Source organism: Argentina anserina, chromosome 2 (genome assembly GCF_933775445.1).
Source record: "Argentina anserina chromosome 2, drPotAnse1.1, whole genome shotgun sequence".
In the NCBI taxonomy this organism is placed as follows: domain Eukaryota; kingdom Viridiplantae; phylum Streptophyta; class Magnoliopsida; order Rosales; family Rosaceae; genus Argentina; species Argentina anserina.
Window position 1 is genome coordinate 27,761,309 of NC_065873.1, and position 18,747 is coordinate 27,780,055.

An 18,747-nucleotide genomic window follows, 5' to 3' on the forward strand; every position below is an offset into this window, starting at 1 on the left:
TCAAGGAGGACGAGGATAAAACATGAGCACAGCAACTAAAGTAGCATTACGAAAAGCAAAACCCACACTTTATTGCTAAATTACAGACATGAGTCTAATAATGGGGGTTATATCATGCATATATGAATAATTAATCTTTGCCTTTTCTCATCTGTCCACCTTATATTTAGCTTTTTTTGTCTCTCTCACTGTTTTTCTAACCATTTTCTTTTATCAATGGAGCTTATTTTCTATGCCAATTTGCCGCATTTAGTCTATGAGGAGATGCTAGCTAGGCCGATCGAGAGTTTGGCTCTGTCTACCTTATTATTATATGTTGTTTGAGTGCATTTAATTATATGACCATTGCATATATAGATTAGCACTAAGTAATTTGATAAAGTAAAATTTTTAAATGTTAGGTCAGAAACTAACAGTACTAAAGAGTAATTATTATGTGTACCGGATACATATAATATTTTTTCCACAAATTGGCTTAATAACAATCGTGTTTATTTTTTTAGAAAATTTGTAGACTTGTGTCCGAGGTCGAATAATTATTCACTATCAAACTGAAATCTATTGACATTTTCTTGAAGTGAATGTCATTTATATATCATATCCCATCTCTGTATGGTTCACAATTAAACGTGAACTCTAAACCAAAGAAGGCTATAGGGTAAATGCATGAGCAAAGAGAGTGAGAGTCTGACAAGGAACGGGTTCATAGAGCACGCTTTGTTCATGACTCACCAAGGACTATATATACCAGCATATTATGTCGATCCACTAATTTGAGGGAAGGTTAACTAAGCAATACGTAACACTAATCAACATCAACATCCAACGAGCCGTTTCACTTTCCTATTAATCTGTTACTTATAATTCCTCAACTGGATGCAGAAAAAAAACGAAGATCATAAATTTTGTATCACTAAATTAGTACGTAAGATATAATCTATATATCCATGCAATGTTCATCAATGACAATCAATAATATCCAGCCAATATTTGTAAGTTGATTGGTTGATCCCATCTGCTCTCGATACCTGGATTGGTTATTGTAGCTAACTAGTTCGGTCATTTGGATCTCTCTCACTAAAAAAGAAATATGTAAGTTCAGATCGTCTACTTATTAATATCTTAGCACTATCACAATTAGGTTCTTCCACAAGTAGGAGATTACATATCCACTTAGTTATCGTCGACTGTGCGCCAGCAATGAAGCAACTATATAGACCTAATCAAATACAACAATATTACTAGCTTATAATGTGCCGTTTTGGGCAATGCCCGTACGTCTGTATAAATATTTAGGATGATCAGGGTACTTAATCAAGGTCCCTCTATCCTAGCCTCTACATACATTCGTGTTTGATCAGTCAGCAGTCCAAACATTTATAGTGGGATACACACACGGATGATTAACTGAAGATTTTTTTTTTAATAAGCGTAGAGAAGACCAACATCTTTCTACGAAAATTTATTGAAAGAAAAAAAGATATAAAGAGAAATAAATAATAACAAACAAAATTATCCATCAACCAACTAAGAAACAGTTAACGAAAACGAAAATTAAGAAATTCTAATCAATCTCTATTACAGTGACTCACCAGAAAATCTGAAATTAAATCCCATGAAGTAAAACTATCTGAAGAAGCACCGAAATTAGCAAGAGCATCAGCAACTTGATTGCCCTCACGAAAAATATGGCTCGATCTAAAGTACATTTGGGAGATTCGATGCAAGCAATTGGACCACTTCACACGAAGACGCCAAGGAACTAGATGAGAAAACTGTAGATAAAGAAAAATAAGATAAGAGTCCACCTCTAACCATATAAACTTCCAGTCTCTAACCCAAGCTAGTTCAATAGCCTTAATGACCGCCATGACTTCAGGAGCAACTGAGCTAGGGATATCAAAAGTAGAAGAGAAAGCACCTAAAACCGTACATGTGTAGTCTCTATAAACACCACCATAGCCTGCCTTATTAAAACTAATTTTTCATGCTCCATCAGTATTAACTTTGATCAAACTAAAAGGAGGGGTTAACCAGTTCACCTCAATCACTCGATGTCACTGTCCCGAAATTTCAAATGATAAAAATTCGAATTCGAAGCCATGAAAACTCTAAAAAAATCTCAAAATATTGAAATCATCTTATAATAATAGTGTATCGAAACTAAGTCCACAACACGACTCATTCGACTTGAATAATACATAACCAGTTTATATCTCAGTATTATAACCAATGGAAATGTAAAATTCACTCAATCCTCACCGCAAACAAAATAAAATAAAGAAATCTTCAGAGTAAGTCATCTGAATCTGCTAATCCCCACTTGCAGAACTATCTCTTACACCATCGAATTGATGCACCAAGATTGTAAACACAAACCTCGTAAGCTTTTCAGCTAGTATGAGTAAACCAACAGTATAACATACGTCGCATAAACAAAGGAAATATGACATATAACATTTAAAGACTAACATACTCATGTGACACTGGGCAACCCATCTGTTACCCAATACCATCTAAAAATATGTGTAATCATGACACTGGGCAACCCATTTGTTACCCAAAATCATTTTAAAATATGAATACTCATGAGACCCAAGCAACCCATCTGTTACCCCTGATGCAGTATACCGACAGACACTGGGCAACCCATCTGGTTACCCAAAATCATTTAAAACATGGGTCCTCATGAGACCAAGATACTCATATGTTACCCCTCATGCAGTACACTGACAGACACTGAGCAACTCATATGTTACCCAATATCACTAAAAAATATGGGTACTCATGAGACTTAGGCAACTCATCTGTTACCACTCATGCAGTACACCGACAAACAAACTAGAGCTCTAACTGAATCGTAACCGACACATGGCTAAGGCTTGGTTTCGATTACTACCAAAACGTCCGAAGACCATAAAACGTTTTAACAAGACTCAATGTTAAAACCACATACAATATAACAATCAACACATGTTTATGTACTACAACCAAGCGACTTTTGTACAACAATATAAATATCATCACCAAAATATAATCTCATTTTTTGAAATAAGAACCGTAACATTATATAATATAACAACTCATATATATGTATCGTATTTACTATTTTTGTACACATACACAACCCACTATATTATAGGGGTGGGAGTTGGTACCGAAAAAATGGTACCGAAACCGACCGTCCCGTACCGAATACCGACGGGTCGGGACGAATCGGTAAAATGTCTTCATCCCGTACCGAATTTAATACCTAAATTTTATAAACGGTACGGTTCGGTATATGTATAATTCGTACCGAATGTATAAAATATATTAAACATATGCATTTTCAATATTGTCTTTAGTTTTTTAGGTTTACATTGTACTTTTAAGGACTTAGAATGTTAATTTATATTAGCTAATAGTTATAAATAGATATAAATACATGCAAAAGTGTACAATTTTACCGAACCGAACCCATCCCGAATCGATATGTACGGGTTCGGTTCGGTATTAAGTTTCAAATTTATTATCCCGAACCGAAACCGAAACTGAATAAATTATCGGTATTGGTATCAGTTTTGGCCGAATCCTGAACCAAACCGTACCGATCCCAGCCCTACTATATTATATAGATGTCACAATTCACTTTTTTTAAGAAATCATAAATATGAGTCACCGCCAAGGGTAGACTTTTCATAGTGAGATTTACTCACATTCACCATGGTCCATAATCACTAAAATCTTTTAAAATCATTTATTAAAATAATGTTTCACTTACCCATGAACCGTAGATGATCAAATTCACGTAATTTAAACCAAAACATATTTTTAGAACAAATTTTATAAGCTAGTGATGCAATGACTATGTTAACAACTCAAAATAAATTCAATAATTATAACACTACTTCGATCATGATGACCATTGTGAGATTTACTCACCTTATTTCCTGCGTGCAACTTCCACGACACCGAGATCGATTCCCTCACTCATTTCGTCGATCACCTAATAGTATGATAAAGTGCTTACAAAACTATACGTAAAATCTTAGGTGAATATTCATTACAGCTGAACACTGATAATAAATCACTGTCATAAAATCAGTGTTCACGAAACAATGTTCATGTGCCGCCACCGTTCCGGTGACCACCAATGATCACCAAAATTTACTACCACAATCTAAACAATATTTCCAATAACTTTCTAGTTGACACCAAAGTCTAAATTGAAGCTTAAACAATCCAATCGACGAAGAACATAAAATCGGCACTATTCATATACCCTAGAAAAAGAAATCGTTGATTCTCCTTGTGTGTTTCAAAATAGATAAAACTATTTTAGAGGGTTGATATACATTCTACAAGCTTTAAACAACTCTAACTCTCCCAAACACTAACCCAGATCGGTAGGGGACGAAGAGACGGTTTCAACGCCACCGGTCTCACTCAATTCTGTCGCCGGACGACGGAGATATGGCCGGAGAAAGATTCGGCAACAAATAAGGAAAAATCATGTGAACAGTAACCGAGCTGATTTGAGAAAAAAACTGATTTTCTGATTTTTAATCTCATCTCTTTTCTTTTATACTCATCACAAAATTGGAAATTAAACTTCCGTTGCTAACAACTTTCACATATGACATCCGATTAAAGTGTGTTCGTGCGTCTACGAACTCTACGACTTTCATGAATGAAGTTTTCTGAGATTCCTAACGGATAAAAAGTCAACTATTGACCCCTCACGGTAACGTTTTTGAGTATAAATCGCTCAAACACTTTCGTTTTCTCTCTCGTACTATATAATCGGATCACCACTAATTTAAATATCTCCGAACAATAATTAGAAAAATAAATAAATTTCCGGGATATTACACTCGAGGTGCCCAACGAGGCTTGCAACTAGCACCCATACTTTTAATTACACAAAGCTCTTGAACATTATTAAACATAGAACCATAAGACAACTTACTAGAGGCTGTAACATTACCCGTAATTAAACGGCAAACTTGAGAAACAATAACTTCAATACCATCATACCGGGTTCGATTTCCACAATGTCAAATGAACCAAAGAGCTGAGGCAAAACATGCAACCCAAAGATCATGTAATTGAGAACTTCGGCCAGCCGACAACCCCATATTCAAAAGATCAATAATAGAGTTCGGGACACCATGAAGCTCAAATTTCTCTAGCATAATGGACCAAATAGCTGCTGAGAAAAAAACAATGAAGAAAAATATGATCTAATGATTCTCCATGGCAGCGACAAAGCACACATATTGAAGCTAGAGATATGCTTCTTCTCTGTAAACAATCTTCTGATAGAACCCGCCCCCTTAGAACTTTCCAAGTCAATAGAGAAATGCGAGGAGGAATGTACTTTTCCCAAATTAGCTTGCCCCATATCAATGGAGGAGTAGTCGGCTTTAATAAACTATACGCTTCTTTAGCAGTGAGCTCCCTTGATGAAGAAGGAGACCAAATAAGCTTGTATTCAATAGGAGTAGTGATAGAGATTAGAACTTTGTTCACAAGAGCACATAACGCTGGAAAGTGAAAGTGCAAAAGGAAGGGAAAATTCCAACTTCCATCATGGACATAATCAATGATTTTGACCTCCATTTGATGAGATAACCCCCTATTCACGTTAAAAAAATGAATGAGAGGCCTACCCATGAAATTATCATGCCAAAAAGAAACCTTTGAACCATCTCCAAGAATCCAACGTCCATTTGCAATGACAATGTCCCAATATTTTCTTATACCTGGCCATATTGAAGAAATAACATAAGAGCTTCGTAGCTGGTCATTCTTCCAAAATTTGGTGCGAATTAAATCACAACCCTCCGACGAGCTGGAAAACACCTCCCATGCTTTTTTAAGAACAAAAGAGTGATTCCACATCGTCAACTGCTTGAGACCCAACCCTCCTCTTTATAAGGCAAGCAACAATCCTTCCAAGAAACCAAAGATATACCTCTCTTATCAATAGAACCAAACCCTAAACTGAAGATAATAGAAGCAAAACTTTATTAACCAATAAACTGGAATAAAGAAAGCATACTTGTGCTCCATGCCGACCATGCATAGTCTGAAAAGAAAAATCAACCGTAATTTAAACTTTGAGGGTAATTTCATCTAGGGATCGTCAATGGGCCGGGTCTTAGTAAATTTAAATAAGTGACGGGCCGGGCCGGGTTGGGTATTTGATGTACTCGTATTATCCTATTTTTCTATGCATCATATCCTTGGTTTATATGTTTAGTTCTCCAATTTATGATTGATTTATGTTATTTTAGTGTGTTTATAGGTTTGTGTCAAAAATAGAAGAAAATAGGCTAAAATGAATTAATAAATATTAAATGGCGATTATATTTTTCATTGTCAAAATCTGCTTGTGCAGCTTGTGACGTTGCAGAGCTACTGTGGGAGTTCCAGATCAAATCAGACCATGAGCCTTATACCACTGGAAAGATACGGATGTCTATTTTATGTAGGATTTTACGGATCTTAATTTCGATAATCTGAGAGGAAGTTATGATCGTCGAGATGTCAGAGTTGAAACCTACCCGGGTTCACTAGCATTCATGGAGAACTCAAGTTTCATGGCACAAATGCATCAATTTTAATACATCAAGGTCAATGATCAGATGAAGATGCAGATAGTACATGGATTCCTACTTTTACAAAAGATATTTCAAGGTTTTCTCATTCCATATCAAGTTAGGAGTCTTAAATCAAGTCTTACAAGAAAACGGAAGTCAAAGATGAGTAAGAATCTTCTCGATATAAAGGAGCAAAAATTTCATATGAGAGGGAGGTCTCCAGAGCACAATGTAGATGCCAAAGGAGCAGAGACCATCCATCTATCCATCTTCACCATTCCATTTTTTTTTATGTTTTGTTATATTTTTCTTAGTCGTAATTTGTTAAATCTTTTTCTGAGGTTAGGATGATGCCATATCATGATTATTTTTGTAGTTTGATGTTTCATTGATGGATTTATAATTTTTTTTAATGATGAAGTCTTAGTCACTATTTGAATTGATGCTTTATGTTTAAGTTCTTTGATTGATCATCTTAGGGTTTTGCATATAGTAATTAGAAGATGAATTTGAGGCTTACCTGCAATATAATTCAACTTAGCTTCTTGTGATTAAGAGTTGTGAATTACATTATTGTCGTACATGAAGTAATGGTTTGCATGATTCTCTTGTTTTCTAGAACGTAATGAGTCTTTCATGTTAAATTTATGTCGTACCTAGATAGACTGCATGTTACGATATACGACATCTACCGTACTTGAAAAGTATCATACACTTAAGGAAAACTATGGTCTAAGTGCCGTACCTGGACTTAGATACGAGAATTGTCATCTAGAGATACAAAAGAATTCATTAGTTGTATTGATATATAAATAAGATTGTTAGTGGTTGATTCTGATAACCTAGTTTTATATCTTGTTTCTTTCTTTTATAATTTTTTATTTGAAAACCTAAAACCTATGTTTTTAGTTTAGATCAATTAAGTTAGGATTAAATCGATTCTAAATCACTAGTTGGAACGACTTCATACTCATACACTATACTAACGAAGATTCCTGCACTTGCGAGTGTTTTAAATAAAATTTCACAACAGTATTTTTACAAATATGAAGATCCAACCCCGTCCACCTAAAGCGGGTCTTGCGGGCTTGTATTAGAAAAACAAACATAATACTCTTATATAAGGGTTTGGAACAATAAAAGAATTATTAGAAAACATTTTTTTAAAAGTCACAAATAAATTCTAGTTTCGAAATATTGTCGATCGACACCGATAGATGTGATCGATATATATATTTAGGGACCCTGTAAAAATTTCGTCAGTTTTGAACATGGTTTAACCGTCCGTACCTACAGTCAACAAAAAAAGAGGCGTTTTGACATAATAAAACCTCATTGACCGTGGTTTTGTCAAATGAGTTTCCTTATTGCGACCACGCATGATTGGTGACAACAGTTATGTGATTTCAAATATATAAAAAACTTTCGGCATTCGCATATGGGTAATAGCCTTAGGGCATATTATTGGTGTTTTTAGTTTACCGGAAATTCTGACGGTCAAACAAGGTATGAATTGGATGAAATTTTTACATGGTCACTAAATATATATACCGATCACATTGATGGTGTCGATTGATCCCGAGAAGTTTCTTTCATATAGTCGTTTCATAATGTGATAGTTTTATTCTAAACCTAATATAAAAGTTATGATACAGTAGTGGACACTTATGCGATCGACAACTCCAATTCGTAATATAGTCGATCGACACCAGTAGATGTGATCCCTATATATTTAGGGACCCCGTAAAAATTTCATCCGTTTTGGACATGATTTAACCGTTCATACCTACATTCAACAAAAAAAAAGGTGTTTTCACATATTAAAACCCCAATTGACCGAGGTTTTGCGTAATGGGTTCCTTAGTGCGACCGCGCACGATCGGTGACAAAAAATTTGTGATTTTAGATATGCAAACGGCTTTCGATGTTCGCATCTTGGTAATAGGTCTTCACTTAGGGCATATTAGTGGTGTTTTTGGTTTACCGGAAATTCTGACGGTCAAACGAGGTCCGAATTAGATGAAATTTTTACAGGGTCACTAAATATATATACCGATCACATCGGCTAATGTCGATTAATCTCGAGAAGTTTCCTTCATATAGTCGCTTCATAATGCGATAGTTTTATTTTAAACCTAGTATAAAGGTTATGATACATTAGTGGACACTTCGGCGATCGACAACTCCCGTTCTAAATACGGTCGATCAACACCAGCAGATGTGATCGGTATATACATTTAGGGACCCCGTAAAAATTTTGTCCTTTTTGGACATTGACTATCCGTACATACGGTCAATAAAAAAAGAGGCATTTTGAGATATTAAAACCCCATTGACCGAGTCTTTGCCAAATGAGTTTTCTCGGTTCGACCGCGCACGATCAGTGACAAAAATTAGATTATTTCATATATGCAAACGGTTTTCAACGTTCACATCCTGGTAATGGGTCATCCCTTAGGACATATTAATGGCATTTTCGGTTTACCGGAAATTTTAACGGTCAAACGAGGTCTGAATTAGATGAAGTTTTAACATGGTCCTTAAATATTAGTACCGATAACATCAACTGATGTTGATTAATCTCGAGAAGTTTACTTCATATACTTCATATAATTGTTTCATAATGCTACAATTTTATTTTAAATCTAGTATAAAGTTATGATATAAAGAAATATAAATTTTTAAATCTAGTATTATTAACATATATAATATTTTATGTATAATTATTACCAAAAAAGACATATAATTGATATATGTATAATATTTTTTTGCGGGCTTTTACGGGCCGGGCTAAGTTTCACACCTCTAAACTAAACCCGACCCTCTACAACAGAAGTGGGCTTTTGCGGGCCGAATAAAAGCACATCAAATTTTTGGGCCTCTGCGAGTTTTTCAGATCCGCGGGCTAAATGAGGCCTTTATTTTCAGCCATACATGGTACTAATTAATTTGTCTCTGATGATGACCAAAAAGAGGTCCAATCAGTATCAGATATATAATGGGCCAATGGGGGTGGCTTAGAAAGTGGGTGACCAACATCGCTTTGCATCTGTTGGGTTTATGTCATCCACCTAAGGCCACTGTGAGTAATTTGTCTATAGTGCTCCGAGCAGACCAGACATGGTAGAAGTAAATCGCAGCAGCTTCATAGTATGTATAGGCAGTATAGCCAGCTGCAGTTTCCTTAGTTGACCTTGCTCTTTGAAAAGAAGGCTTAATATTTCTGGTGCAACATGTACGTGACAATTCGTGCTAGTGCTCCAATAAACCTAACTTGGAAGACCAAGACCAATCTTCTTATCTCCAAGATCTCCACTGATAAGTGAGGAGTAATCATTTTGAAGAATATTCTACGTATAATGCACAGTGAATTTTAAGAAATTTTATCCTCGAGTCATCGTGCAGTAAAAGGGGTTTATCCTCGATTCACTGAAGCTGCACATTCAAAAGATGTCATATATATATATATATTCAGTTTATATAGATCAATAGAGTTCATGATCAAAACATAAGGAGAATAATTACGTGACTCTAAAGAGCTAAATCAATTTCCACTTGCGTTAATTAACTTATGAGGAATGGAAATTAACTTCTTGCAAGTAGAGGTGGCAAACGGGTCTGGTCAGGTCCTGACCCATTTTGAGCGGGCCAAAACCGTACCCGTGTCATGTTCCGGCTGGTTAATTTATTTTTTGTGCCGGCTCATTTGCTTAAATACTAAACCTGGCCCGACCCACAGCCCAAGTCTATGTCGGGCCGGACCTGGGTCCGTGCCAGGCCAAGAAGCAGGCTAGCCCGGCCCATTAACATTATAAGATACAATTAACATAAAAAAATTGTGTGATTAACAAATTTGTTTTCTATAACTATTTAGAATAGTATAATAATAAAATGCTACAACACAGTTGATAATCTTATTTATGGGTCTAAATGGGCCGAGCCGAGTCGAGTATTGTGTTGTTCATGTTTGGCTCGTTTTCATTCGATTGAATTCGAGCCGGACTAAAATTTCATTTTTTTCCCTTCATGTTCAAGCTTGGCTTGAATAATTTGAAATTAATATTTTAAAATCAAGAATTCAAAATAAAATTCAAAATTTAATGTCATAGCATCATATAAAATCTCTTTTAATTAAGAAAAAATGGAATAATAGAGTACATGCTTGTGACTCTATGACGATGTGAGTTGTTTGTTTCTATAGAGTTTGACCATTTGGGGTGGTGAAAAATTTATGGAACTGATCGAATTATGGCGTTTAGTAAACACTATTTATTCCACAATAAGATTAGAGTTTCATTTAATTATTATTTATAATACTTTTTAAATATTATTTCTCATATAAAAATTATACTATATATATTATAAATTTTTTTAAGTCAAGCTTAATAAACGAGCCGAACTTTTAACGAGCTCGAGCTAACTTTCGAGTTAAATGAGTCGAACGAGACGAATACTTGTTGTTTAAACTCAGATCATTTTCAAGGTCGGGCTTAATATTGAGCTCAAGCTTGACTCATTTAGCTTTACGAGTTCGAGCCGAACGGGCTAAAATCAAGCCGAACACGAGCGGCTCGAGCCTACTTACAACCCTAATCTTATTTATAAAATGTTACATATGTCAAAACTATGACTTTTTTCTCACTATTTTGATAATATTTGTGACATAATGTAATTAAAATAATGAAATAATTAAGAGATTTATATGTAGAATGTTTAATATTCAATTCTCATTATTATAATTATTTAAATATTTATATGAATAATATAAAATTATATGTTTAATGGGCCTATAAATTTATCGTGCTGGGCCAAAAACAGGCTCGAGCCGCCCCAACCCATGGGTTACAATATCTAAGCTCAGCCCGGCTCGGCCCATTACAATAACGGGCTCAGACCGAGCCGATTTTTAACGGGCCAGACTCGGGCCGGGCTTGGACTTTTCGGCCTACTTGCCCTTCTACTTGCAAGTATTGCAAGTTTCAATCTTTCCAAGTCTTTAATTGATCCCTATTTTGAGCCCAACCTAAACCTCTGGGCCTTAACTGTTATCACAAATATCTCTAAAGGCTTCCTCTTCAATTTTGATAAGGACATAAGGTTTAATTTCCAAGGCAAGTAACCAGTTATGTATCAGAGATAGAGATGGTAATGCAAATGTTGTTGAACTGTTCGAAAAACCAAGTTCCCATACTGCAGAACCAACCGGAAGTATGGAGGAGGTTCTTGGCTAGCATTTATATATACATATATGTATGGATGCCACTCCGCACTTGGATTTCCTTTATAGGATTTAGAGTTTAATGTTTAGTGTTTAGTATTTATAGTTTAGAGTTTAGAGTTCTAAACACCATCTTTTACCCAAAAAAAAATATGATATCGATCTAGATATATATAAGGCTTTTTGGCTAAGTACTTAGGACAACAATACAAAATCTCACAAGAATTTGACAGAGAATGCCTGACAATATGTTATTTTTATACTGAATTTACACAATTTTTTTGATTTTCTGCCTTCTTTTTTGTGTTTTTATTATTTACCAATAACTTTCCCGTAATATTAATCTACAATTAGAAACTACAAGACTCTCAATCCTAATTGACCTATACGAAGGTAACCTAGCTATTTCTCCTCTCCCAACACAACAAAACCTAATCCCTATCCTTCTCACTTTGAAACCAAATAGAAAGAGACGATGAGTTTCATCCCTCATTTATATGATTAGCATTAAATTTAAGGAAAAAAAGACAGAGTCATTTTCATCGCCTATTTGTTTTATTGGCGCCAATAAATTTGAATATAAGGGACAATTTTTGAAAAGAAATTTTGTCTCTAATTTTTTTGTTCGGCTAATTTTAAATCAAAATTTTTGAAATTTGAAAAATTGAAAGAAAAAAAATTCAAATTTCAAATTTTGAAATAAAAAAGGAGACGGATAGCCTCTATCGTTCCTTGTATTGGCGCCAAATTGATTTAGTTTCCCCCTATTTTATCAGCATTCAAAAAGTATGGAGGATTTATGTTCATTGAATAGGGAAGGTCTTTATTTTATCCTCAAACACATTAGGAAACAAAATTTACCGGTCGTCACCTAAAACAATGCGGGACGAGCTTTAGGAGACGACATTAGCAATAAAGCCATTTTGTCTCAAATTTTCTTAGGGGACGTAAGCTCAGCTTCTAAAGACAAATTGATTTTGTCCCTGAATGGGTTATCTCTAGTAGTGATATACAAACCGAAAGTCATGAACCTTTCCAAGGCTTAACTAGCTTTAGCTTTCTTCTTGATATTTACGTACAGTACTCGCAACCAGGTACAAATACAACCAGTGATATGAAATTTTGCAGCAGAATGCGGATGTATATAATGAACTAGATGAGCTAGGGTTGCAGATTCATTCATGTGAAGCACAAAGCGCGGACCCTATCAGAAGGATCGAGCAACGATGAGCCTTTGCATGTGCCTGGAACTGCACATTGATTAATTAATAAGCAACCCAGTAGCACTGGGGTTCTGAGTGCTCTGAAGCCATAGCTGCACGCATTGGTGTTGAAGATATATATCTGCTCAGCCCAAGTTAATAATTACATGCAGTGATCGTTTCTTATCCATTCATGGATCATGATAAATTGAAAACCAAACAATGATAATAAAAACCTGTAATAAGCACTGAATTAAGCACTTAAATATGCAGAACATGATTATGAAGCTAACTCCATCACTTGTAATAGAAGGTGACGAAAGTAGAAATGAAAAAAATCTTATAGGTGCTGCGTACCTCTCACACGGTGAACTTCGTATACCAACAAACCAAAGATTTGATTAAGTTAGATCGACAGATCACATCTGCAAAAGATAAATTTGTTAGAGGAGATGATCATAAACTAATGAAGATTTATACGTCAGGCTAACAACTTACTGATCTAACCTCAAAATCATCAGTTGAAAAAGTTGTGGGGAAGAGGGATCTTAATCATTATTCTATAGGGTTTAAACATTCTTGGACAATTGGAATATGAATTATATATCTAAGTCAATATAGTATGTGGCAGAAAGTTATGAAAGGAAGAAGAATATAATCGAAACCCTTTGTGAGAACACTCATTTGCAGGTACATACAAAAAACAAAGACAGCTAATTACAAGTTTAAAACACAAGACAACCATATTGATTAGCCAGCTAGCTTCCTCAGTTCTTGATAGAATACAATGCAAATCAAGGGTTTAGGGTCAGAGACTTTTAGTTAATTAACTAAACTAATTAGATTGATTATGTGCGTACATGGTAACCAACGAGAAGAGGAAGATTATCAAATTAAGGTTCGTTTAATCATTTATCATTTGTGTGTTTAATCATTGGCTGGTGGATGCTATTGTGGCTGGATTTGGTTTATGGAGGCTTTTTTAGAGTTTACCTCCAAAAAAAAAAAACGAACGAACGAATCTTATTTGTTGATCGAGTACGTTCGTATTTGTTTAATTAACAATGGGGGTCAGTGGGTCACTATATTTGTCTTGATCCAATGCTCTAGCTAGCACTTTGAACTACGTACATGCCCTCCTAATTGGACTCAAGTACGTCTTTCTATCTCGACTAATTTTGATGAAACTACGTACGTACGTAAAATGGTTGGTCTGCCAAACTTTCGAATGCACAACGTTGACCAATGAAAGCAGAAGATTACTTCATCGTATCACATAATAACCTAATTTTAAATCGGCTAAAAGATGATGCAACGAGTAGCAGAAAATTAACAATTGAAGAGTCGGTTAATACTGATAGGACGAGCCGTAATTTATGTCTACTTAGATAATTAAGATGAGACAATTGAAGCTCAACCAGTAAGTAATTGAGTTTGGAAAGCAACATTTTTTATATGTTGATCGAGGAATCAGGAGACCTCCATGGCTTAACGAAACTCTTTGATAATACACGAAAGGGTCAGATGGCCATGTTTGATTGCTAGATCAGAATTCAGATCGTTAATGCGGATCACGTTATAGTTGCAGTTTTAAATGTAGTTACCAATCATCATCTGTTTTTAATGAATCTCGGAGTCAAATTTCATGTACTTTTGGATGTATGTACATGTTTCTAGTATAATATATGCTCGTGTACCTCAATGATGCACCTTTGCTTCAACGTGCAATAATTAAGTTAAACCCCCCGTTAATCAATCATTTAGGTCATTATGCAAGAGCTAATCGGAATATCATACAAACCCTATTCTCAGATACAAGTTATTTACTCTACTTCAATTTTTAATAGTTCACCAACAACAGAGTGATTATGTAGCAGACCTGAAATCCCTGAAATCTGTAAATTGACAAATGATGATTGTTTAGATGGTATAAACTTTAACTGATAATTTAAACTCATTACTAGATTTGGGTTTTTAAGATCAAAAGACGGACTTTGGAACTTGAAAGATTGATGTTTTGTTTGAACTAAGATAATTAAGACGATGAAGTCCGTCTCCGCTCTAGCTTTTCCTTTGTTGGGGTAAAGTTCTAAATAGAGGAAGAACCCTAGAGTGGACTTCGCCGTCTTGAAACTTGACTATGTGGACAGTATATCTACGTTCATATGGTGTCTGCATTTTAACGGAGTCCTAAGGTCCGTTACGGTGTCTGTCATTAACATAAGAAAGAAAGAAAGATAAAAGGCTTGATTCCGTGAAGGAACACTAGCATTCCATTGGTCTTCTGGATGAAAATTCCCGTGAGGTTTTCTGAGAGTTGATGCTTCTAAAATACCCCTCAATTCAAGAAGAGGTTAAATGCTACAGTTGAATTTTGCGAGGTCCCGTGAGTGTTAGTAACAGTCTGATTCACAGATCATAATCAGTGCTGGTTTGGTTTTAAGCAGTAAGGCTTTGAAAATGGAGGACAAACAGAGGGATATATTTAACTGGTGATGCAGAGGTCGGTATCAGTCCCGAGACTATAGGTTGCAGATGAAAAATTACAAACCTCCCCTTATCGGCCTAATGAAGTTATGATGGGTTATTCCTATTCTATTTTATAAATACAAAAAAAGGGGACCATGAATATGAAATTATTTATTTTAGGAATGCACATAAAACAATTCAAATTTCCTGAGGCCAACTACTATAAATTGACAGCACAAATCTGAGATAGGCAAACACAAACAGAAGCAGTTTACAAGGCACAAGAGGTTACTTAGTTACATACACACACAAACTAGCTAGCTTACATTCACAAAGCTTACTTGAAGAATGAGCAACATCACCGCCATGGATTCAAAGAAGTCTAACAAGATCAGGGAGATTGTGAGGCTTCAACAGATTCTCAAAAAATGGAGAAAGATCGCTAACTCGCCAAAAGCGAGCTCCACTACCATGAGCGGCAGCAACAAGAGCATCCAGTTTCTAAAAAGAACACTTTCTCTATCAGAGAAAACCGGCAGTACCTGTGAAGCTTCTAACAATGCTCATGTCCCTAAAGGGTACCTTGCTGTTTGTGTTGGAGAAGAGCTCAAGAGATTCGTCATTCCAACAGATTATCTTGGCCGTCCTGCTTTCCAGTTTCTGCTTAGAGAAGCTGAAGAGGAGTTTGGTTTTCACCAAACCGGTGTTCTGAGGATTCCGTGCGAGGTTTCTGTGTTTGAAGAGCTTCTAAAGATGGTGGAGGAAGATAGGGATACATTCTTCATGCAAGGATGCTATTCAGAAAGCCAGCTCAACTTTTACCACCCTGAAAGCCCAATGTGCAGATAATAGTAAACATTTTTCTTTTCTGTACTACTCATTCAGATCTCTTCTTCAGATGAGAAGGAGAAGCATTTTTATGTTGAGTATGTAATGTGTATATCAGTCCGATGCATTTTCTCAGGCATCAAATCCAGTATCTCATTCCTATGGGATTCATTTATCTAATTCAAATCTCATAGTCATTCAACAAACAGCTGAAGCAAGCATTTTGTTTTCAGAAACTACAACAAGAGCCTGTTATACTGTGAGACACTACCATGTTTATCATAAACTCAAACAATATTAGCAGTTTAACAACGTAACATATTAAAATACCGCAGTATTTCACTTTTTTGGCATCCAATCCGAAGACTCACAATGATAGATCACCAGTTTTGGAACCAGCATATACTTGGTTAACCAGTTTCCTTGATGAGGCAAATGTTGATAGGGTAGGATGAAAGCAATTATTGTATCCGTTTTATCATCCCAATATGAGTCTTTCACATGTCTGCAGAGCAAGTGAGCAATTTACAATACAATAAAAGAAATCAGGGATGGATTAACTCCCACCCTAAGAAAAGTTCATCGCCCCCACTATTAGGTAAGCATGTTTTCTGGAATCCAGTCTAAATTACACAATAGTCAATAAAGTGATAAGGCAGTAAACCAGTTTTCATAGATGAGGCAAATGGGGGATGGGATGAGATGAACTCATGAAAGCAATTAATGGCACACAATTATCATCCCAATAATTAACTCTTCACATGTCTGCAGAGCCACTTGCAATCAGAAACAAAGGATGAACTGAATCCCTACCATAAAAAAAAACTAAGAACCAATTTTTTTTTTCTAAAGGTATATGAATGTAGAATCCAATAAGAACCATATAAGTTCCCAAAGTTTCTCCACCAAACCAGATGACAAATTATGCACAAGGAATAAACTAATCATCTGTACTAGACTTGTAAACTAATTTAGAGATCTAAATTTGAATACAAGGGTTACTTCATGGAAAAGTAATTGGTAGTCTTGGTCAACATTACTCTGAGGACAACAAAATGTTTACCCATAAGTGTCAGGGCAAATTCAAGTGCTTTGAAAAATGGTCATTTATAATATAAAATTTAAGACAGCTAGATTTGGTAATCAGTACTGACTCAGTAAAATTTAGCACCTAATGCTCCTATTCTAACAGTTTTATAAATTTTCAATAGTTTCATTCCATGCAAATTTGTCATCACCACTATTTTGAATCTGTCGTTGCTTATACACCCGTAGAGTACGCTATATTTGATGCAGAAAGTCCTAAATAAATGATTAGTTCAAAGATATAAGGATTCATTTAACATATCCTAATTCATTTGCAAATGAATTAAGTAAACAGCCATAAATCAAATCCCTTTGACAGATTTTCACAGCCTCTCTTTGTTCATTCACATGCATCCAGGAAGCCATGTGTCAGTGATGACTAATCAGCCATTTGAATTTGGGAAACTAATGCAATTTGATGTTAGAATAAGAAACAGTAAGATCCAGTAAAGAATGAAGGATCACGTGAGACAACTGCAATGAAAATGACTCTCCTTCCAATTTGCAAGTAGCACAAGATTAATAGTAATCACATGCAATACAGTTTCAGTTTCATAAACCTGGCAATTAGTTTTGGGAAAACCTGTTTCTGTGCTTGTTATCTTCATCACTATCCATCAAACAAGACAAATCAAAATACTGGGTTCCTTACAAGTACATGAAGGTACATCAAAATTATTAACCATCCATGTTGTTATGAGATATAAGATACACACATATCAAATCTAAATACCGACTTTGGATCCATGTGTTGATCAACTAGCGCTAACACCAAATCTTTGAGTATCTCAAACATTATAGTTTTAGTTGCAACTTGCAATCTAATACTTGAAGGTACAGTTAGTACTATATCATGTGCCTTTAAGCAGGAGGTTTAGCTGTCATTTAATATAAATCTGTCACTCACTGGGTTTACTTATACGGTTATACCCAATGGACTATCTAAACTAATAAGCTAATAAGATCATAATCTACTGTATGGGTAATTTCAGTGTCCATTTGATCCATAATTTGAAACAGCAAGCATATCTCATGATCAACTTAGATACATGTGAATCTTAGATTTAGATTGCTTGGTTCAATTACTTACAATTACAAATCATCTTACCAGATGAGATCCAATGCTACCAAAGAAACTCAAATGTAGGCAGATTTGGCTTCATTAGGCTTCAGCATTTCAATTTCTAGATACTTTATAAGATCAACTTAGACATTGATCAGAACACAATGTATACAAGTGTCATTTCAATATTCATATTAGTTTGGCACCAAGATGGAATCTTTTATATAAACATTCTCTACAATCAACAAACATAGGTATTTCAATATTCATATTAGTTTGGCACCAAGATGGAAA

General features: G+C 35.2%; 1 protein-coding gene across 1 annotated transcript; it reads left to right on the forward strand.

Moving 5' to 3' along the window:
- The first annotated feature begins 15,751 nt into the window (after positions 1-15,751).
- Positions 15,752-16,504, forward strand: LOC126784469 (protein SMALL AUXIN UP-REGULATED RNA 51). The gene has a single exon (XM_050509930.1). It carries the CDS (start codon positions 15,825-15,827, stop codon positions 16,323-16,325), a length of 501 nt encoding a protein of 166 aa, XP_050365887.1. The 5' UTR covers positions 15,752-15,824; the 3' UTR covers positions 16,326-16,504.
- Positions 16,505-18,747: the final 2,243 nt, after the last annotated feature.

Excerpts from the sequence above, each read along its gene's own strand:
- LOC126784469 (XM_050509930.1), top strand. The coding sequence starts at position 15,825 with ATGAGCAACATCACCGCCATGGATTCAAAGAAGTCTAACAAGATCAGG.